We start from the raw sequence: 18,709 nt of genomic DNA on the forward strand, positions 1-18,709 counted from the left end.
GAGACCCATATTTTTTATAATAACGACCACAAAGCCAAGGTCACAGGTTTGATTTCCAGCTTAAGAGGTACTGAACTTTGCATGAAGAAAAGTTCCATTCCCCCAATGACATCTTGCACACCTTACCTTATTCTACCAATTTGATTATTTATTTTTTGTTTTTAAATATTTTATTTATTTGACAGAGAGAGAGAGAGAGAGGCAGTGAGAGAGGAGCACAAGCAGGGCAAGTGGGAGAGGGAGAAGCAGACTTCCCACCGAGAAGGGAGCCTGATCTGTGGCTTCATCCTAGGGCCCTGGGATCATGACCTGAGCCAAAGGCAGACGCTTAATGACTGAGGCCCCCAGATTCTCCTGTTCTCCTGTTCTCCTGAAGGTTTTGGGGAAAGAAATTAAAAAAAAGAAAAAGAACCAGGATAAAGAAGATAAATGATCAGAGCAATTTACTGTTGCAAATACATATACAATTTCCCTTCTTCTTCTGAGGACCTGCTACATTCTATTGTAGAGGGGGGCTGTATTTTATTGTTGGGTGAAAAGAGGCCTTTATTTGTCATTCCCGGATTACCCTACGTATCAACTACTTCAGGAATTTCGGATGGAAAGGTGAAAAAGTTTTGTCAGCATCAGTGAATTGTAATCAAAATGAATGGGGCTTTTAATGAAAAACACCTGATAAAAATTTCCCCCACAAGCCTGAGAGGAGAAATTGAATGTCAGGAGACAGAAAAATTAACCACTCCCCCTCCTCCCCCAACCACCTTTACGGTGAACCCTTTCTGGGGCTCCTTCTGCCATGAAGGAAGGTGGGAGCAGCCCTTCAGTGGAGCCCTGATTCCTGCGGCACAAGGCAGCGTCCCTTGGTCTTATGTAATACGTCTTTGCAGCTTAAACCTTTAATTAACCAGAGATGTCATCAAGAAAAGTTTGCCAAGGAAGAGGGTGCCTGGTTTAATTAAAAAGATCTTTAATAGTTATTAAGGAAATCAATTTGGAAGTCAGGCCTAGAGCGCGGTGATGGGGGAAGAAATCAGTGAGAGGAACTTGGCCATCTCTTGGGGTAATGGATTTTAACCCTTGGATCCGCGTTGCCTCAGAATCCCTGGGGCAGTGGTGCAGAGATTCAGAGGAAATCTTATCAGCCCTCATCGCTTTAGAATTTACATTCAGGATCCAAGAGGCGGGTCTGCCTTACGGACGCGAAGCCTAACCTTTCTGGAATGCAGTTATCCTGGCAATTGAAGGAAATAGGAAACCTTTATAAATTGAAAATCTCCTACCTCATAAGTATAAGCTATTTTTTTTTTTTTTCAAAGAGATGCATTATTTCTCCCTGGGGATTTATGCTTGGACTGTACATCAGGCTTCTTTCCATTACCGTGCAACCCCGTCTTCTTTGGATCAAGCTAGAAAAAGGGATTTGGCTCTTCGCAGCACAAGAGAAATATTATTTTCACTTGTCTCATGAAAATGATGACACAAAAGGTGAAATAGCCAGAGGATGGGCAAAATAAATTGTCGGTGTGGAGGAAAACTGCACAAGGGAAGGAGTTTTGCTTTTTAAAAAATAGCATTTTGCCAACAGGGGGATGATATTAATACCATCCTCTGATGCAACCCAGTTGAGTTCAAATGCTAAAAGCACTTTTCAAATAGTCTATGTTTAATTAATATTTGTACAGCACTTAGAGAGAGAAACTGAAGACAGGTGCAGAGTATGGCTACAAAAATAATTTTTCCTGTTGCAATGTAGACATTTCTCTGGTGGGCCTAAGAGCCTGTCCCTGAGACGCCAGTCATCACTCACTGGAAACTCAACAGAGAGGAGGAACGAGGTCTTTGAACCCTCAAGCCTGCTCCCTAATGGCAGCTTCCACTTTCTCGAGAGCTGGACACAGTCCTTGTATTTCTATTCCTTGCAGGAAATTGTCCAGAATCTGCACTCCCAATGGATTTGTTGATTTCTCTACTGATTACCTGGAAATCTCTGGGCTTAGCAGTGCCCCCCCTGCAAAGTGCCTTAGCTCCCTGTTTCACTCGAAGGACATGGCTTAGGGAATTTGGGGGGGGGGGTGGATCTGGCTAGATACATGATAACCCAAGCTTTAGTAACAAACTTGTTTTCTTGCTGTGGCTAGATCATGTAGCTTCTCAGGCTCCACTTTTCTTAATTACAAAGCAAGGAGCACTGAACTAGATGTTCTCCAAGGCCCCTTCTGACCCTAACATATTCCGATCCATTATTTCCCCTTGGCCTGAACGGCATGTATCTGTTCTAAGTCAATAGAATGACGGTGCCTGGGAAATATTAGGGCTTATTAAAACATTGACGGCTGAAGGATGGGTTGTAAACCGGCCAGCAGCGGGCTGGCTCTGGACTGGACATCTGTTTAACTTAGCCCACCTGATTATCTTCCCCCTCCCCAAGGGTGGGAATTGAATTAGTTACCAATAGTTAAAATCCAGGAGATGTCTCATAGTTATCTAGACTTCTATTTCTGTTGAGAAGTTGGAAAACTCTGGCAATCATCTCCACTGCCAGTGATCAGCTGGAACTGCCTCCATGTGTGGCTTGCACCCTCCCCCCAAAACTGTGTCCTCAGCACGAAGGTTGAATGTCAGTTCCATTGCTCCCACTTAATTCTTTTATTTTTTAAAGACTTATTTATTTGACAGAGAGATCACCGGTAGGCAGAGAGGCAGGCAAAGAGAGAGGGGGAAGCAGGCTCCCTGCTGAGCAGAGAGCCCGATAGGAGGCTCCATCCTAGGACCCTGAGATCATGACCTGAGCCAAAGGCAGAGGCTAAACCCACTGAGCCACCCAGGTGCCGCATTGTTCCCACTTACGCTCTTGTGTCCCTGACCCTATCTTATTGTACTCATTCATGTTTCTTTCGTGGCCTGTGGAGGCACAGGGGTGACAGGAAGAGGTGGTTGGAGGGATAATTAGGGTCTGATGTCAGGAAGCCCTGCCCTTTGAAGGGACACCTGGCTGCTTTCTGGGATGTGTGAGCAGCTAGGTGTGTAAAATACCTTCAGGCAGTAAAAGGGATTGGACCCTGATGTGGGCCATAGAACTGTTTCCTTTTTTTTTTTTAAGATTTTGTTTATTTATTTGACAGACAGACATTACATGTAGGCAGAGAGGCAGGCAGAGAGAGAGGAGGAAGCAGGCTCCCTACTGAGCAGAGAGTCCGATGCGGGGCTCTATCCCAGGACCCTGAGATCATGACCTGAGCCAAAGGCAGAGGCTTAACCGACTGAGCCACCCAGGCGCCCCAGAACTGTTTCCTATTTAAAGCTTGCTCAGTTTGTCCACATTGCCTCCTCTTTGGAGAAATGTCTTGAATATCATTTACTCCTAGAAGTGCCCCACATGAACATTCAGATTACCTTGAGCTCAGCACCCACACAAAAGTACTTTTAACAGCAAAGACCCCCATGTTCAGTCACCTAAGAAAATCAATCTCGTGTTTGGCAACATCATCAGAAGCCCTCCTGTCCATAAGTGTGGTCATCTAATGTATTGTCTAAAATAGCACTTTCTTAACAGTCAAAGGGGGTACTGTTAATAATCACGCCGAGAAAGTAGGAAGAAACCAGGATTTTCTCATGCAACCTGGGACATGCGGTCACCCTGCTTGATATCTAACATCCACTAATGACCTGGTTACAGAATCTGCCATTGGCCCCTGGAAGTTGTCCTGGGAAGGAGGTTTGTCCCACTGGAACCCATACTGGGTTTCTCTCACTGTTGATGATCCTGCCAGATTGGAAAGAACCCACACAGTTCTGTTCCTTCTGGGCCTCCAGCCCTTCTACCTTTCACAGGTGCCTCTAAGCATAAGCCTCCGAAGTTCTGTCTTTGACAGTCAGAGAGGATGCAGATGGCTGTCTGAGCTGGCCGTCTGAAATTCTGGGGACCTGGAGAGTAAATGACAGCTGACTTTGAATCCCTTCATTCCTTCTGCTTGTGCTCCCCTCTTTCAGAGACTTTTCTAGGTAATTCAGGTTAAAGAATTTTCCTCTACTTTTCTTTAAGCTAATTGGGTCACCCCTTCATGCAACTAGAACTTTGTACTTTCTTTGGGGGTAGCAGTGTGGAGGTGGTTCATGGCTCAGGTCAAGGCAGGACACTACCACTGGAGACAGAATCACTTTCTACAACCGGTGAAGACCTATCACTGTGGCAATGGTAAGTTCTCCGCTGGGTATCTGGGGAAGAAACAAAGAAAGTTTGGGGGCATTTCAAATAATGAAAGAGGAAGCAGGCTTTTGAAATGCAAAGATATAAATCCCTTTCGAGGAAGCAAATTACACCTGGGAAACAAAAGGGAGGAGGGGCGGAAGGGAGTGGGGTGGTGAAGAGTTGTTTAATGGATAGGGAAAGATCCAGAAAGGTGATTCTCAGATGTCTTAGATAAAGCCACCCATCTACTCATCAAAGATGAGAGGAAAAGCCAGTGGCTTTATTCTTCTGACAAAGATGCACCAACGTGGCAGAGAGAGGAGGGAGGCTGGCAATGGCTCGTGCTCATTCCCCATGCAGCTGAAACTATTCTCTCCCTCACGTTATCAAAAGGCCTTGCAGGAGACTCGGGGCATGTGGTTGTGACAGAATTTGCAGTGGCAGGGAAAAGGGAGAGGAACACAGAGGAAAAGGGGCTGATGTATTATTTACAGTTGGAGAACTCGAACAGAACAGACTGCAGGGGACGGCCCGAAGACCTCTGTCTGTACGACTGTGGAATAAAGACAAGACATCTCTGAATTCTTGGTGTGCTCCTTCTGCTGCCAGGGCCCCCTGCCAGGGCTGGGCCAGTAGGCGCACATGCCCTCTCTCCACTGTGCCACAGTCTGCCCTCCCCAATTACCTCTTCCCATGGCCCGAAAGGGGGAAAGACCTCAACAGAAAGCTGCCCCGGGCCTCTGTGGGTAAGAATCTCATTAGGTGGGCACAGAGGGCATCTCGCTGGTGGTGACAGGTCTAATAAGCATGCAGATGGAAGACCCGCGTGCACGCACACTCTCTCCCTTAAGTGACACAGTGGGCAGAGAGGAAGGATGCAGGAAACCGGATCTGAAAGGAACAAAAGGCTGCAGGCTCCGCAGCAAGCTCAGCGAGAATGACAGGAGGACGGCTCAAGGAAACCAGAAGGAAAAGTGTGAAAGCCCAAAGCCAAAGCCACTGGAGAGCATGTGCCTTGGACTTCCCAGCTTCTTCCTGTTTCCAGCTTACATTTGCTCCATATGCTGCTTTACACAGCTTTCCGGGGCCATAATGGGTTTTATTCCATAGTTTTTATATGAACATGAATGACTCACATCTGCTCCAATACCCAATTTCCTCTCTAATGTCTTCGGCTGTGAGGAGAGAACAGCTTACACGGAACTTGCCAATGACAGGAGTAGCAGAGAAGTCCTGATCCAGGGGTGAGGAACGTTAGGACCCTCCGTGCGTGAGCTGGAAGGGCCTTTGAGAGGGCATGACGTTATGGATGGGGAAACTGAGACCCGGAGAAATGAGGAACTGGCTCAGGGACGTCAGGACCAGGGAAGCGGATCTGTTTTAGGGCACGGGAATCTTCCTAATTCCTTATTCCTAATGAGTGTACTTGTTTAATTCATCTTATTTCCTGCTATGTTAAATCTTTTGCTAGGAGCTTTTCCTCCCCGTATAAGCTGTGATGAGAAAAAAAGTAACTTGGATTAATCACCAACGATAGCTAATCCCCCACTGCGATCAACTGTGCTCTGCATTACTTAAGCTGGTTATTAAAGTTTTAAATATCCGCCAGAGTGTGGGGGACCCGGTGCTGGGTCCTGGAAGAGACCTATGGGGTTGGGTCCTGTGCGGGGACTCCCCTGGCTTCCAGATGTTTCAAGTCCCATCTGAAGTGGATATCAATCCTGATGACAGTTCTTGGTCTGACAACCCAGACTAATATGGCTTTGGGTTGGATCAGGTAATGACACTTGGCAAAACTGGATTCCCTTGACAGCTTCCACAGGCTCAGGGAATCATCTCCACTTGAGTAGAGGACAAAATAAGGATTTAAGAAGCAGGCGCCTCGGAAGGCACTCCCTGCTCTCCCAGACATTGTAGTCCCTGTGTGGAGCTGCTGTGGGAAACCCGGGGCCTCAGTTTCCCCAGATGCCCAACACAATGATGCCCCTCAGCCCCTTGCAGCAGGCACTATCTCTAAAGCCTGGCGGTTGTGTAACTGTCGACCATCTGTTACCCAGGAGCAGCGTTACAAAGCGCTGAGCAATGGACTACAGGCCGGTGCGGCAGCTCCCGCCTGGAACCAAGAGCATCTCCGTGGCTTGCCTGGGGGTCCCCTGCAGAGCCCGAGGAGCACACTGCGCCAGCCTGAGCCTGCAGGCCGAGGTGAGGCCCCTGGAAGACACGCAGAGGGCTTGAGATGCTGCAGGGATGGGTTCTCCTTCTGCTCCCCTCACTCCTCCCATTACAGTGATCTACCTGGATTTTTGCCCAGCCAGAGTGGCGGCTGGGGAGCCTACCCCAACACTTGAGTGTGCAGAGTTCTAATAAAGTTGAGTTCTGGAACCCCCCTCCCTGCTCCCTACCCTTCCCCCTGCCCCACCCTGCCCCCAGGTTCTATGTGATGGTCTGAGAGTTCAGCCGAACCTTAGGACAGGCTGCCAAGAGTGTTCAGCTTTTGTGGGCTCTTTGATTTCCACCTCTGTTCCCAACCCAAAACTTTTTATCCACAGCCTGGCCAAGGACGCGTTGGGGCTGTGGGGCAGGACTGCCCTGTGGCTGGATGAGCAGGTACCAAGCACAAGGTGCTTCAGGCAGATTCCTCCATATCTGACTCCACTTCTTGGGGGCTCTATTTTACTGGAGAATGATTTCCGAAGTCCTGCTCCACACCTGCCCCACCTCCACACAGGGTATGGGGCTCCCCCTCTGCCAAGCTCTGCAGGGAGAGGCAGGTGGTGGGGGCTGGGGAGGGGGGGCCAGACAGGGCTAGTTACATCATCCGCGCGTCCCCATCAGTCAGCTCCCCTCCAGCTCTGGCTGGGGACATGAAAATGACACTGGCATTTTCTGGCAGCTGCTGTCCCCCAGGCAGGACAGAGTTTTTCATACCCTTCTTTGAGGGATCAGATGATCAGAAACACAGCACCTCGAATTCAGCCTTCACAACTATTCCCTCATTGTCAGAAGAATTACCATCCCCACCACTGTATAGGTGAAGAATCCAAGGCTGGGGAAAGGTAAAGGACTTGCCCACTATTCACACGGCTCCTAAATCTGACCCAGTCCAGGAACCCCTCCTCCAGTGACAGCAGCATGATCCCAGCCTAGTGGAGGCCTACAAGGGAATCCAATCCCTAATTTGCTCTGCATCTAGACCCAAATAGTTTGCATCTGCAAAAAGGAGGTGAACGCACTTTCCAAGGCCCTTTGGGAAAAGGCGGCTTTTCCCAGGGTCATTTTCCAGGTACACCATGAGTTGGCGCAACTTTGGACCCCTGCTTCCTTACAGGCACAGAGCCCTGATGGTTACAGGGAGAGAAAAACCCTTAAGGGAGATAATTGCGCCTTAATTTTAAGACAGATTTCTTTAAAGTTAATTTTAGACCTGCTCAGCGTTCCATCGTTCCATTAAGCGGAAAAAGTTGCCAGGCACCTTCAGGCAGGCGTAGAAACACCCTGGGGAGCTGGCCGAACTCGGCCCCGGGCCTAAGCGGCCCAGGACAGCGAACCATGGTTGGGGGAGCAGCTCCGCCAGCGCCCGCGTCCCGCGATCCCACAGTCCCACGCCGGCTCCCGGAAGGCAGGTGCATTGGGGGCGGGCCCCGGGAGTGAGCTCCACGTGCAGCCCCCGCGGCGAGCGGGAAAGTCCTCCCAGGCCCCGCTCTGCCGGGCGCGGGTCGGCCCCGAGGTCCCAGCCGGGCGCTGGGGTGGCGGGGCTGCGGGGGCACAGTTCCTGCCCGGCACCGCCCCAGCCCAGGCCGGCCCGGGAGCTGCGTGCGGGGCTCGGCTCGGGCAGCCCCAGAGCAGCACGGTGCGCCTCGGTCGGCGGGCGGCGGTAGCGCCCCCTTGCAGAGCCCCGCTCGCTCCCGCCCGGGCTTCCTCGGAGTCGCTCTGTCGGGCCCACGCTCTCCCTTCGCTCCCTCTCCTCCCTCCTCCCTTGTGTTCCTCCCGGGGTGCCGGGCACAGCCTCGGATTCCTCCCTCCCCGCAGCTCCAGTCCGTTTCCCTCGCGGCGGCGGCGGCGGGCGAGGCTGCGGCGGCGGCGGCGGCTCGGGGAGCATCTCGGCTGCCACTGCGCTTCTCCGGCGGGAGCGGGTGTCCAGCTTGGCTGCCTTTCGGTCCTTCCCTGCCGCTCTGCGCCCCGAGACCCCTGCCCTTGCTCCCTTTCCTCCGAAGCGGGCGGGGCCCCTGCCTAGCAGCTTCCCGCCGGCCCTGCACCGGGATCCCGGGGCCGCGGCTCTCGCGGACTCCTGCCCCTCCGACCCTGACCGCCAGGGGGTGCCCCAGGGGCGTAGCGCCGCGGAGAAGGCGAGGCAAACGGGACCATGCGGCGTCTGACTCGCCGCCTGGCGCTGCCGATCTTCGGGGTGCTCTGGATCACCGTGCTGCTGTTCTTCTGGGTAACCAAGAAGAAGTTGGAGGTGCCGCCGGGACCTGAAGTGCCGACCCCCAAGGTATGGGCTTGGGCGGCGTGGTGGGCGCGGGGCACTGGTTTGCAGGAGTGCGCGCAGCCCGCGCGCCGGGCTCGCGGGCTCCCGGGAAGCCGGGGAGGGGGTCTGGGTGCCGCGGGCAGGTAACAGGGCGCCGGATGCGGCCACAAGGCGCTATTTCTAGATTTTAAGAAGCTCTGGGCACCGCGGGACCCGCGGAGCGTGGGAGTGGGAGTGGGAGTGGGTGTGGGTCGCGGGCGCGCGCTCGCGGACAGAGAGTGGCGCCGAACTTGGGCAGCGCGCGGGGGTCCCGGGGCGGAGGGGGCGCTGCAGACCAGCTGCCCAGGGGTGGCGGTCGGTGGACGCCGCGGCGAGTCGCGGGCGGTCGGGTCGGGAGGGCAGGGCAGGTGGGTGCTGGCGCCCGCGGGAAGTCTGGCCGCGGTGCTGACCTCCTTCCTTCCCGCAGCTGCCAGGCCCGACCAGGGGAGGCCGGAGGCCCGGGGTGCGCCGTGCGCGCGTGTGCATCGCGGGCGAGCGCGTGCAGCCTCCCGCAATCTTGCTGCCGGGGCCCACCGGCCTGTCGCCACCCGGCTTTCTAATTGTCCCCGAGCTCTCCAGCTGCGTGGGAAGTTGAATGTGCCCTGTACGCCACTGAGGAGCCTGTAAAAGCAGACGCCTTGGTGTTGGTGGGGAGTTGGGGAAATGTGGATCGAAGTGGCTTTTCCAACTCCTGCCCAGCCGTTCCTCCCAGCACAGGCAGAAGGTTCTCCCTTCGGGCTCACTCTTACCTGTCATTCGGAGCCCCCATTTCTCCTGCTCCCCTCTTTCACAGACCTCGCCACGGGACACAGAAGGAGGCCTGGGGGTTCCGGGCCAGGCAGGCATCATTTATGAACGGGGTCCAGAGCAGCCCTCCAGGGACTTGGGAAAAAGCCCTTGGAGGAGGTTATGGTCTCAAGCAGGAAGCTAATAAAAGGGGGGAGGGACCGAGAGGGGAGTCTCCCCAGTAAGTTTGGTACAGAGGACCCACTCTGTGTCTGGTACACTGTGGGTGCTTCTTCGTAAGTCATTGTGTAAGTTGGGGGGGGTCTCCTAATTTCATAGATTAAGAAGCAAGTTCAGTCTTTGTACCTTGCCTTAGTCATTCTGATTCGAACTCAGACCTCAGATATTCAGAATCTTTCCACTATATTAAGTTGTGTCTTTCAGAGCCCCTTTTAGCTAAGTGTTCTGGCATGTAGGTTTTGGGATCTCACTAATGCCGAATTTATTGGTAGTGTGCTGTGTGCCAAATAGTGTGTTAGGGGCTATGGGTACAGAGATGTAGAACTTGCTCTTTGAGAATAGGAGATTTGCTCAGAAAGGGTCCAGGACCCTCCAGTTTGCAGAGGGCCATCAGGGTTCATGTCTCTGGGCATCATGGGAGCCTGGGGCCTTCCTGGAGGAGAAGGATGTAACAGAACTGAGTTGAGAAGGATGAACAGTAGGTTTGCCAGGAGGTAGGGAGGGCATTCCAGGTAGAGGTTAACTGTACCCAACAGGCTCAGAGGAATGACACAGCAGGTTGTGTGCGTTTGGCATAATTTGAGCATAGACCACGTGGCTGATGGCACGAGTGAGACTGAGGGCAGGTGGATAAGGGTCGGATTGAGTAGGACCTTGTGGGTGCTAGGGGCCCTTGGAGGGGTAGCAAGTAGGGGAGTGACGAGATCAGACTGGTGATTTCAAACAGCCTTTGGAGCACTGGATCAATTTTCTCACCTCAGACCTGCCTGTAGATCTGGAGAGCTTTTCTTCCTTTTCCCCCGGGGTGGGTCTGCTCCTTGTGTTGCGGTTAATGAAGCCTGCAGGGACATGAACTCTCTCCTGTTTTGCGTTGAACCTCATTACCTTAAGCTTACTTATTCTTAGTTTACACCAGGGAGCTGGGACAAGAAATCTCTATCCCTCTTTGTGCACTCTGTGTTTTGTCCTTACCCGCCTCTCCTTTAGTGTGCGCTGAACACACAATTATCGAATGCAGCTGTGTGCCCCGCTCTGTGCTAGGTTTGAAGGTTGCTGGGATGAGAACACTGGGTCCCTGCCCCCTTCCAGGGAGGTGGGAAGCTTCACAAATTCCTGGTTGAGGCAGAATTACAAACAAATGAGTAGTGGGTGAGGTGGAGGGAGTAATCTGATATTGGAATTCTGGGCAGAGTGCTGTGCAGGCATGGAAGAAGGGGGTCTTCTGGTTTTGACCCCTTGCTTTTTGTCTTTATTGCTTATTTCTGTTTTTTCCCCCATTTTCTGTGTTCTTTAGAAACACAAATTCTATAGACTTCTAAAATCGTGATTTCTTTTATTATTAGGCACCCTTATTAGTATATTTCTCCTTCCTGTTTTTTCCCGTTTGTCTGACTTCACATGTCCACATATATTTGTTGTGTGTATTTGTGTCTGGCACACGTATCTGGAGAAAGAGATGGAGAGACAAAGAGTCCTTGGCGCCAGAATGATTTTATTGCCATGACGGATCTATTTCTGAAATTTGCACATCTTGCCCAGAGGAGCGTGGTTGGTTCCCAGACCCGAGTGCATGTCAGAATCCCCCGGAGAGCTCATTGAACACACGAGCTTTGGGGGTTATTGCCGTGATTAGGATTCTGTGGGTCTGGGAGAAGGTCCCAGAATCACTGTCTTTACAAGTGTTCCGTGTAAGTCGGAAGCCGCCTATTGATGAATAACATTTGGAGCTAGAAGAAGAATAGGAAGTATATTGATTTTTTTTCTTTTTCTTTTCTTTCTTTTTTTTTTTTTTGCAGTTTAGCTGGCCCCATGTAAATATGGCTGAGTGAGTTCCGCCTTCTGGAGCTCCTCAAGGACCACGCTGGCATGAGCGTGTGTGCACATGTGAAATAACGATAGCTAGAATTTATGTAGGGCTTCACACGTTCACAAACTCTAGTTCATGCATACTAGCTCATTTAATCTCCACAACAACTGGAGGGGTGGAAAATACTTTTATGCAGTTAAGACTGGATGATGAAATTTTACAATCGGCCCAAGCTAACAAGGTTATTATTAAGTGGCCACATCAGAGCTAAGAATGGAACCCGGATCCCTTAGGGAACTGCCCACTCAAAGGCCCAGTCCATGGTGCTCACTATGCTGTGTGGACTGCCCGGGTCTACACTTGTGGGTGATGGGGGGAGGCTGGGGTATTTATAGCATGTGCTTCCCAACCTACTGTCCAGCATATCCATGGCTCAGTCCTAGGTGCTAGCCTTTGGAAAGCTCCAGGGAAGGCCGAGGGTGTTGGTGTACTTGGAGGGACGTCTGGCTCTGCCCTTGGAGGAGATCTGCTGGGGCAGAGGAGGCTCCTCTGACTGGACACACTGTGGTGGGGAGGGTCCCCTGGGAGGCTGCATCCGATGGTTGGAGCACCCCTGGTTTAGGAATCATTGCCAAGATAGAGCTTGTTTCCTCAACAGCAGAGATTCCGATGGGACACTTGTCTATTGTAGGGAAAGAACTCCGTTTTGAGCAAGTGCAGTACCCTGGCTTTTTCTAAGAAATAGTCCTGGGGGAGCTCTTGCCTTGGGTGTGTGGAAGCCTTCAGGAACTTTTCGTCTTGCCTGGGCATCTTCCCACTGTGGGAGAGGGTGTCAGCTTATTTTCCAAAGCATGAGCAGTGGGCTCCTTTCCTTTAAACAATTTAGAGAGGTCAGGGGATTGGTGGAGGGACCAGAGACTGTGGCCGGGGCTTCTGGGCCCAGGTCCCCTCTGTGTAGCTTCCATGTAGCAAGCTGCCTTCCCTGGGGTCTAGGACAGTCTCTTATTCCCAGGCCCTTCCTTGCCTTCCCTGCCAGCTTTGGGAAGCATCCTTACTCACCTAGTGATGGGATCTCTAAAGTGGGCCTGATAATAAGATAAAATCCATGCCTTGTCACAATTCTGCTGATGTAGAGAAGGCATGCTGCACTCCTAGTTTAAGGAAATTAATTGGATTTCTTTCTTTTTCTTTTCTTTTCTTTTCTTTTTCTTTTTTTTTTTTTTTTTTTTTAGTTCCAAGAAGGTCTGGTTCTATTAATAGCTCAAGTAAAGATTTCTTGAAGTTTGACTTTTTAATGTTGATTTGATTCTTTTACTGCCCCCCCCACCAAATTCTGCAGAGCTCTAATTCCTAATTGAAAATCATAGAACAAGTTGGATGTCTTAATTCAAACTGTATTTCAGTGATAAATACTGTACCACTAAAAATATGTGAAACATGTTTTTATTTCTTCTCTCCCCTATCATTTGTTTGCCATTTGGAGAATTATACAATAACCGACAGAATTAAAAAAAAAAAAAAAAGGCAGCAAATTTGTCTCTGACTTCCAAGAAACTAAATTTAGTCCAGGGGCTTAGGGCTTAGTAAAAGCAAAAGAATTTGAAGCCTGAGGGTACTTTTTGAGGAAGGTACTGGAAATGTGAAGGCTTTGAATAAAGTGCCTCGGGCCCATGTAGATGTATTTGTGCTCTACTAGAAATAGAGCAAACACTATTAGAAAGGAGCTTGTCTCTCCGTAATATTTGCATACCACAAACGCCTGGAGTATGTGACACTGTTATTTTATTCCCCATTTAGTAGATCATTTCTCCCGTTTAAAAAAAAATTATGAATTTTAGAAAGAGTGACCCTATTAATCTGCGGATACTCTGAGCATGCATATTGGACTCTGTCCAGGGAATTTTGACTCTGGCACGACCAGAAGTAGCCCGCTGTCAAATGAATGTTCATCCTTTCATTCATTCTTGTGTGTGGGTGCCTGTGCCCTGCGCTGGGCTGTTTTCCCCCCACTGTGGAGGTTCCTAGAGCAGGTGGAGGGTAGTGTTGCTTCGGGGTCCAGCAGGGGTCGCTATAAGAGGATGGGAAATAAGAAAGCAGCAGGTTGGACTGTCAGGTGTCCAAAAATGGCATATCTTTGCTTTGTAGATATGAACAAGCTGCTTTTTTAAAAAACCCTGCCCTCTCCCCCAGTCCCCCAAATCCAGGCCATTAGGCTGGTGAGAATCTCTTCACCCTGGGTTGTTTTTGGCCTGCCCAGGTTGTACCTGTGTCCCAGCTTGCTTTCCCAGCCAGCAGCACCACCCCCCCCAGGACCCGACAAGAAGCCCTGTCCTAGGGACGGATGGATCTGTTCTGAGGGACCCTCTTTGAGTCAATTTGGGGAGCTCTCTGTCTCCCTAAACCCTGTTCCCCTGAGTGGCCTCATGCCTTTGGAAACTAAGACCAGGAATCCCTGTCTCAAATGTTCCTGTTGGCGTAGAATGATGCCAGCTCAAATCAGAGAAGACAAGGGACAAAACCAAGAAGAGACATTAATGTCCCTGTCACAAGCCTCCCCAGCCTGTCTAGAGACAACCCTTTATCCAGGTTGCTCGTTTGTATTATTTTAAAGTGTTAATTTCCACTCATCAGAGGTCATTTGTAAACAAAACAGGGACAGAATGAGGCTACCGGGGCTGGTGCCCGAGGCCCAGGGTTTCCGCATGGCCTGCTTCAGCACGTCTACCTCCCTTGCCTGCATCCTCTCCCGCAGCTTTCCATCCCAAATTTCCTAAACAGTCTTAGCCATTTCCAGGCATGTGGGAAGGGATGTGTTGCCGTGCCCTTGTTGAGGGTCTGATGTGTACGGTTCTGTCGCTCTTCCAGAGCATCTCCAAGTCCCCATTGCATTTCTGGAAAAGCATCTGAATTAGAGAGCGGGGATCTGTCCCCTCCCCGCTCCTCTCTTCGGGGCAGTCTGTGAACCCTGCCATGGCTTTGCACATTCCGCCCCAGAGACCAACACTCTAGACCCACCATCTGCTGGGGAAGTGAGCGTGGCCGTGCCCGCTGCCTGCACTGGCGGGCTGCTGACTCTTGCCACGGGCCGTAGCACCTCGAGAGGGTGATTGGCCTCCCTGCTCCCCAGCAGCCTCAGAGACACGCATGGCTCACTGGAGTCGGGAGACAGAGTCCCCATCCTCTCCTGGGAGCTCCCGTCCTGTAATCATGTGCAGTTTCACCTTCTGGCTTTTCTTTTATGTGTGGCAGCCTGTCGGCGGGCGCCAGGGGTAACTCAGGTCCTTTCTCCCAGGCCCAGTCTCCCCAGCTGTGAAATGCGGGTGGCTTGCCATGGCCCCGGGGCCCGTCTGCCACTTGCTCCACCAGCAGTCTCTGTCGATTCGGGTGACTTGCGATTCACTCCAAAGTGAGACCTCATGGCTATAAATAATTATGCCACAGATACTCCGTGTCTATTACTTATCTTTTAATTATTTTACCAGAAACGCTAGATTAACCAAAAAAATAAATCAGTCTCCGAGTCCTCAGATGTTGAGCTGATTAAGAAAGAACCCCTTTGGGATATGTGAGAACACACACGCGTACTCGGGTGCCCTGGGGAGTTCTGCAGAAGCTCTGGAAATCTGCTGGCTCTGGTATTTTGGTATTTCAGAATAAATGGCCTGATGTGACCTTCTAGGGCAGCAGCCTTTGCTTTTGGCAGCAGCTGCTGCCATCCTAGGACCTAATGAACGTGAGGAAGCCAAGAGGGGGGAGAGAGGAAGAGGTCTCTATGGCGTGAGCAGGGGGTCCTCCGTGCTCCTGCTGTCTTCCCTGCACTGTGTTCTCCCTCCTCTTATCTGCATCTCCTGAAGATCTGGTGGGGTCCAGAGTACAGAGCCCCGGGACACTTGGCTGAGAGCCCCAGGAAGAAGTCTGGAGGGACAGGAGCCTGGGACTTCCCTTGCAAGGCTCTAGCCAAGGTCAGGAGCAGCCTGCGTCCCAAGGTCAGGAGCAGCCTGCGTCCCTGCTGCTCTGGGTGAAATAGCGGTTCTTCATGAAGGTGAGAAGTGGCTGCCTTGCCCTGGGCCACCCTGGACCATTCCATTTGGATGCCCTGAGAGGGGCATCAGCCCTTCCCCGAGGGAACCCGGGAGCCCGCTGACCCCACTGCCTCCTGGACACTGCCGCTTCCTAGTAGCACGTCTCTTCCGCATACCATGCCCAGAGACAAGATTAGGCACTTAAAAAAATAATTAAATTCTCCTCATGTCACTTGTCTTCTTAACTGTAAGCACTACAGAGATCTTTCAAGGAAATGCAGGGAGGAGCGGCACACTCACATGTTCCTGCCATTGGGTTTGAATTCCCAGATGAGGAGAACAGCCACCCAGCTGCCTCCTTCCTAATGATCCCGGCTGTTCAAAGCCAATTTGCATCTCATTCCGGCCCAGGAGAGAGAGGGAAGCATCTACAGACCGAGTAGGACCACCCCGTCTCGACAGGATCTCTCCGAAAGAGGCTCGTCGTCTCTTTCCCTTGTCGTACTAAGGTTTAGAAATTAGGATTTTCTTCCCCGTGGTCGGGACTTGAGATTTATGTAGCTTCTCTTGTTCCTCGGAGAACAAGGTAGTCATTCATTACTTCCCTAACCGCCCCCCTCGCCACCCCGAGCCACAGAGAAGCTGGTCCAATCAATATTTATGCGCCCATCGCTCGCAGCTGCGACATGCAGGCATCGAGGACGCCGTATTCCTTGATGGCCCCGGAAGAATTAGCTGGTGCCTGTAGATCAGGCTCATTGTTTTCCGGGATCTCGGGGAGATCAGGGCACATGGTGCACAGATCAATTACGCTGCCTAGATAATTGGCTGCTAATAGATGGCCAATTGATGGCTGCCAGCTGGGGCCTGAATGACTGGCATTCTTACCGTGGGGCTGGGGTCTTCATCAGCAGAAGAGCGGCCTCAAAGCCTTGATTAATTAACGGTGAATCAGGAACAGGACGTGAGCTGAGTGAGAGCTTCTTTCCCATACTACGTCCTGTGATGTTTTGTAGTTTACACAGTGTTCGCATTCACAGATGCCTCATTTGATCTTTCCTGCCGCCCCATGGGGTGGAGTTATTATTACTCTCCCTTTCTGAAGTGGGCAGGAGGCTCTGGAAGCACCCCCCAACTAGTAAGCGGCCTTGACTCACTCTTTTGACTCGAAAGCTTGCGCTCGCTCTCTCTATTATGGCCATGCTCAACTTCTGGTTAGCTCCCTGCTCCGGGGGAAATGAAACCTATTTTACATATGTGTATATTGTATGTATGTTTTCTTGTGGACAAGAAGTTAATGCTCTTGCTAAGAAATGACTCCTGACCTCTCAAACACCAGCATTGCTTTTCTGCATGCAAGAGGGAACTGAGAAGTGGATTTTAGGCACACCAAGGAGCCCATCTCAGGAGGGCCACTGGAGGGGGCCAAGAGGACTTTGGGTTTTCTTCCAGGATGGGCCGAGTGTAACTTGCCCATAGGCCCTACAGAACCGTTCCACAGGATGTGGGAAGATGCTGGGCATGAGTAGCTCTCTCCTTGTGCGGGTGAGCCCATGCTTGCCTGCCGGGCTCCTTCTGGGTTGGCAGGGGTTAAGGGGGGGGTGACAGCAGGAAATGAGGCTCTGCCGTCAGTCAAAGTCAACAGGACTGTGCAATTAAGACAGACACCGTTGCTCTGAATCCCTTTCGTGATGAATGTAGTCCTTAAACAATCAGAAGCAATTCCCCTCTAAGAGGAAAAATGTCCTTTGAAAGAACCTCATAGGTCCTGTTGGAGATGCAAGGCAGGCATGTGGGGGAGGACTCTAGGGAAGGGTCTTTAGGAGACGGGACATGTCACCTGAGCCTCTTTCTGGACGACAGAGGGCGCTCTGCCTGTGTCGTGCTCCTGGGCTGTGAGGACCCTTGATGACTGCTTACTCCTGCTCTGTAATTGGGTTGCTGGCTGGACCCAGCACGGGGCTCCGCTGCTTTGTGGCTGCTTGAGAGGACCGGTGTGAGTTATAGTTGCTGCCCTGTGTGCATGGTTCAGGGGCCGAAAGCATGAAATCAGGAGCTGCTAATGTCTTCCTGGATATTTCGTCAGTAATTCCGATGAACTACCGGAGGGCTCCTGGTGGTGCTTTTCTTATGTGGCCTGAATGACAAAGTCAGTGTCTGCTCCAAGATCCCAAGCAGAAACACGACTTTTCCACTCCTGTCGATTTCCGCTGAGCGCGACAACATTAGAGGGAACTGTATTTTTAAAGCGCATGCATGGAGTTAGAAGGAAATAAACGGAAACCTCGTGCTTGATATTTTCCCTCTCCACTCGTAGGTCCCCATGATTTTCTAAGCATATTTGCTCAATTCTGGATAAGATGACTTGCTGTAATTCTCCCTGCCTCTTTTAAAACTCACATTATGGTTTCTGCTCTGGGTTTTAGCTTTTCCCTTAAAACCGAGGAATATTTTTGGAAAGCTTCTTGGTAGCGTCTGCGAAAGCCTAGCATAGGTACACACCTATGTGTCACTCCTAACTGTGAGCCCAAGAGAAGCACAGTCGTATTTCAGTGAATGTCACGCACCTGAGTAGGAGTTGGCGGGCTTTTTCTGGAAAGGGCCAGATAGTAAGTATTTTTGGTTTTTTAGGTTATACAGCTTCTGCTGTATCTACTCAACAGTGCTCTATCTACTCAACAGTGCTCTTGTAGAGCAACAGTACGTAAACAAATGGGTGTGGCTGTGTCCCCCAAAACTTCATTTATGGACACTGAAATTTGAACCCCATAACTTTTGCATCTTATGAAGTATTCTCCTTTTAGGATTATGTATTTTCAAATATTTGTACGTGTGAACTGCTTTTATTGCAGTTCACAGGATGTGCTAAAACAGGTCAGGGGCAGGCCAGACTTGACACTGGGATTCTGTTTATATTCAGTATGGAAACAGGCAAAACTCATCTGTGATGTTAGAAGTCAGTTTCACAGGGACCTTTGGTTGGAGTCTGTGACAGGAAGGAGGCAGGAGAGGGATGCCTGGGTGGCGCAGCCAGTGAAACATCTGCCTTCAGTTCAGGTCATGATCTCAGGGTCATGATCGAACCCCGAGTTGGGCTCCCTGCTGGGGTGGGGGGAGTCTCTTTCCTCACTCTGCCTCCCTCCAACCCACTCATGTTCTCTCTCTCTCTCTCTCAAATAAGTAAATAAGTAAATAAGATCTTAAAAAAATAGGGGACA

The 18,709-nt window shown here is 51.0% G+C and overlaps 1 protein-coding gene across 1 annotated transcript in view; it reads left to right on the plus strand.

The window, feature by feature from the left end:
* The first annotated feature begins 7,991 nt into the window (after nucleotides 1–7,991).
* Nucleotides 7,992–18,709, plus strand: part of GALNT14 (polypeptide N-acetylgalactosaminyltransferase 14) — a 210,268-nt gene continuing 199,550 nt past the window's right edge. Inside the window, exon 1 of the mRNA XM_059188697.1 lies at nucleotides 7,992–8,681. Coding sequence (XP_059044680.1) covers nucleotides 8,553–8,681 — 129 coding nt within the window. The 5' untranslated portion in view covers nucleotides 7,992–8,552. The remainder of the gene's footprint in view (nucleotides 8,682–18,709) is intronic.

The sequence above is a fragment of the Mustela lutreola genome, chromosome 9, assembly GCF_030435805.1.
Source record: "Mustela lutreola isolate mMusLut2 chromosome 9, mMusLut2.pri, whole genome shotgun sequence".
In the NCBI taxonomy this organism is placed as follows: domain Eukaryota; kingdom Metazoa; phylum Chordata; class Mammalia; order Carnivora; family Mustelidae; genus Mustela; species Mustela lutreola.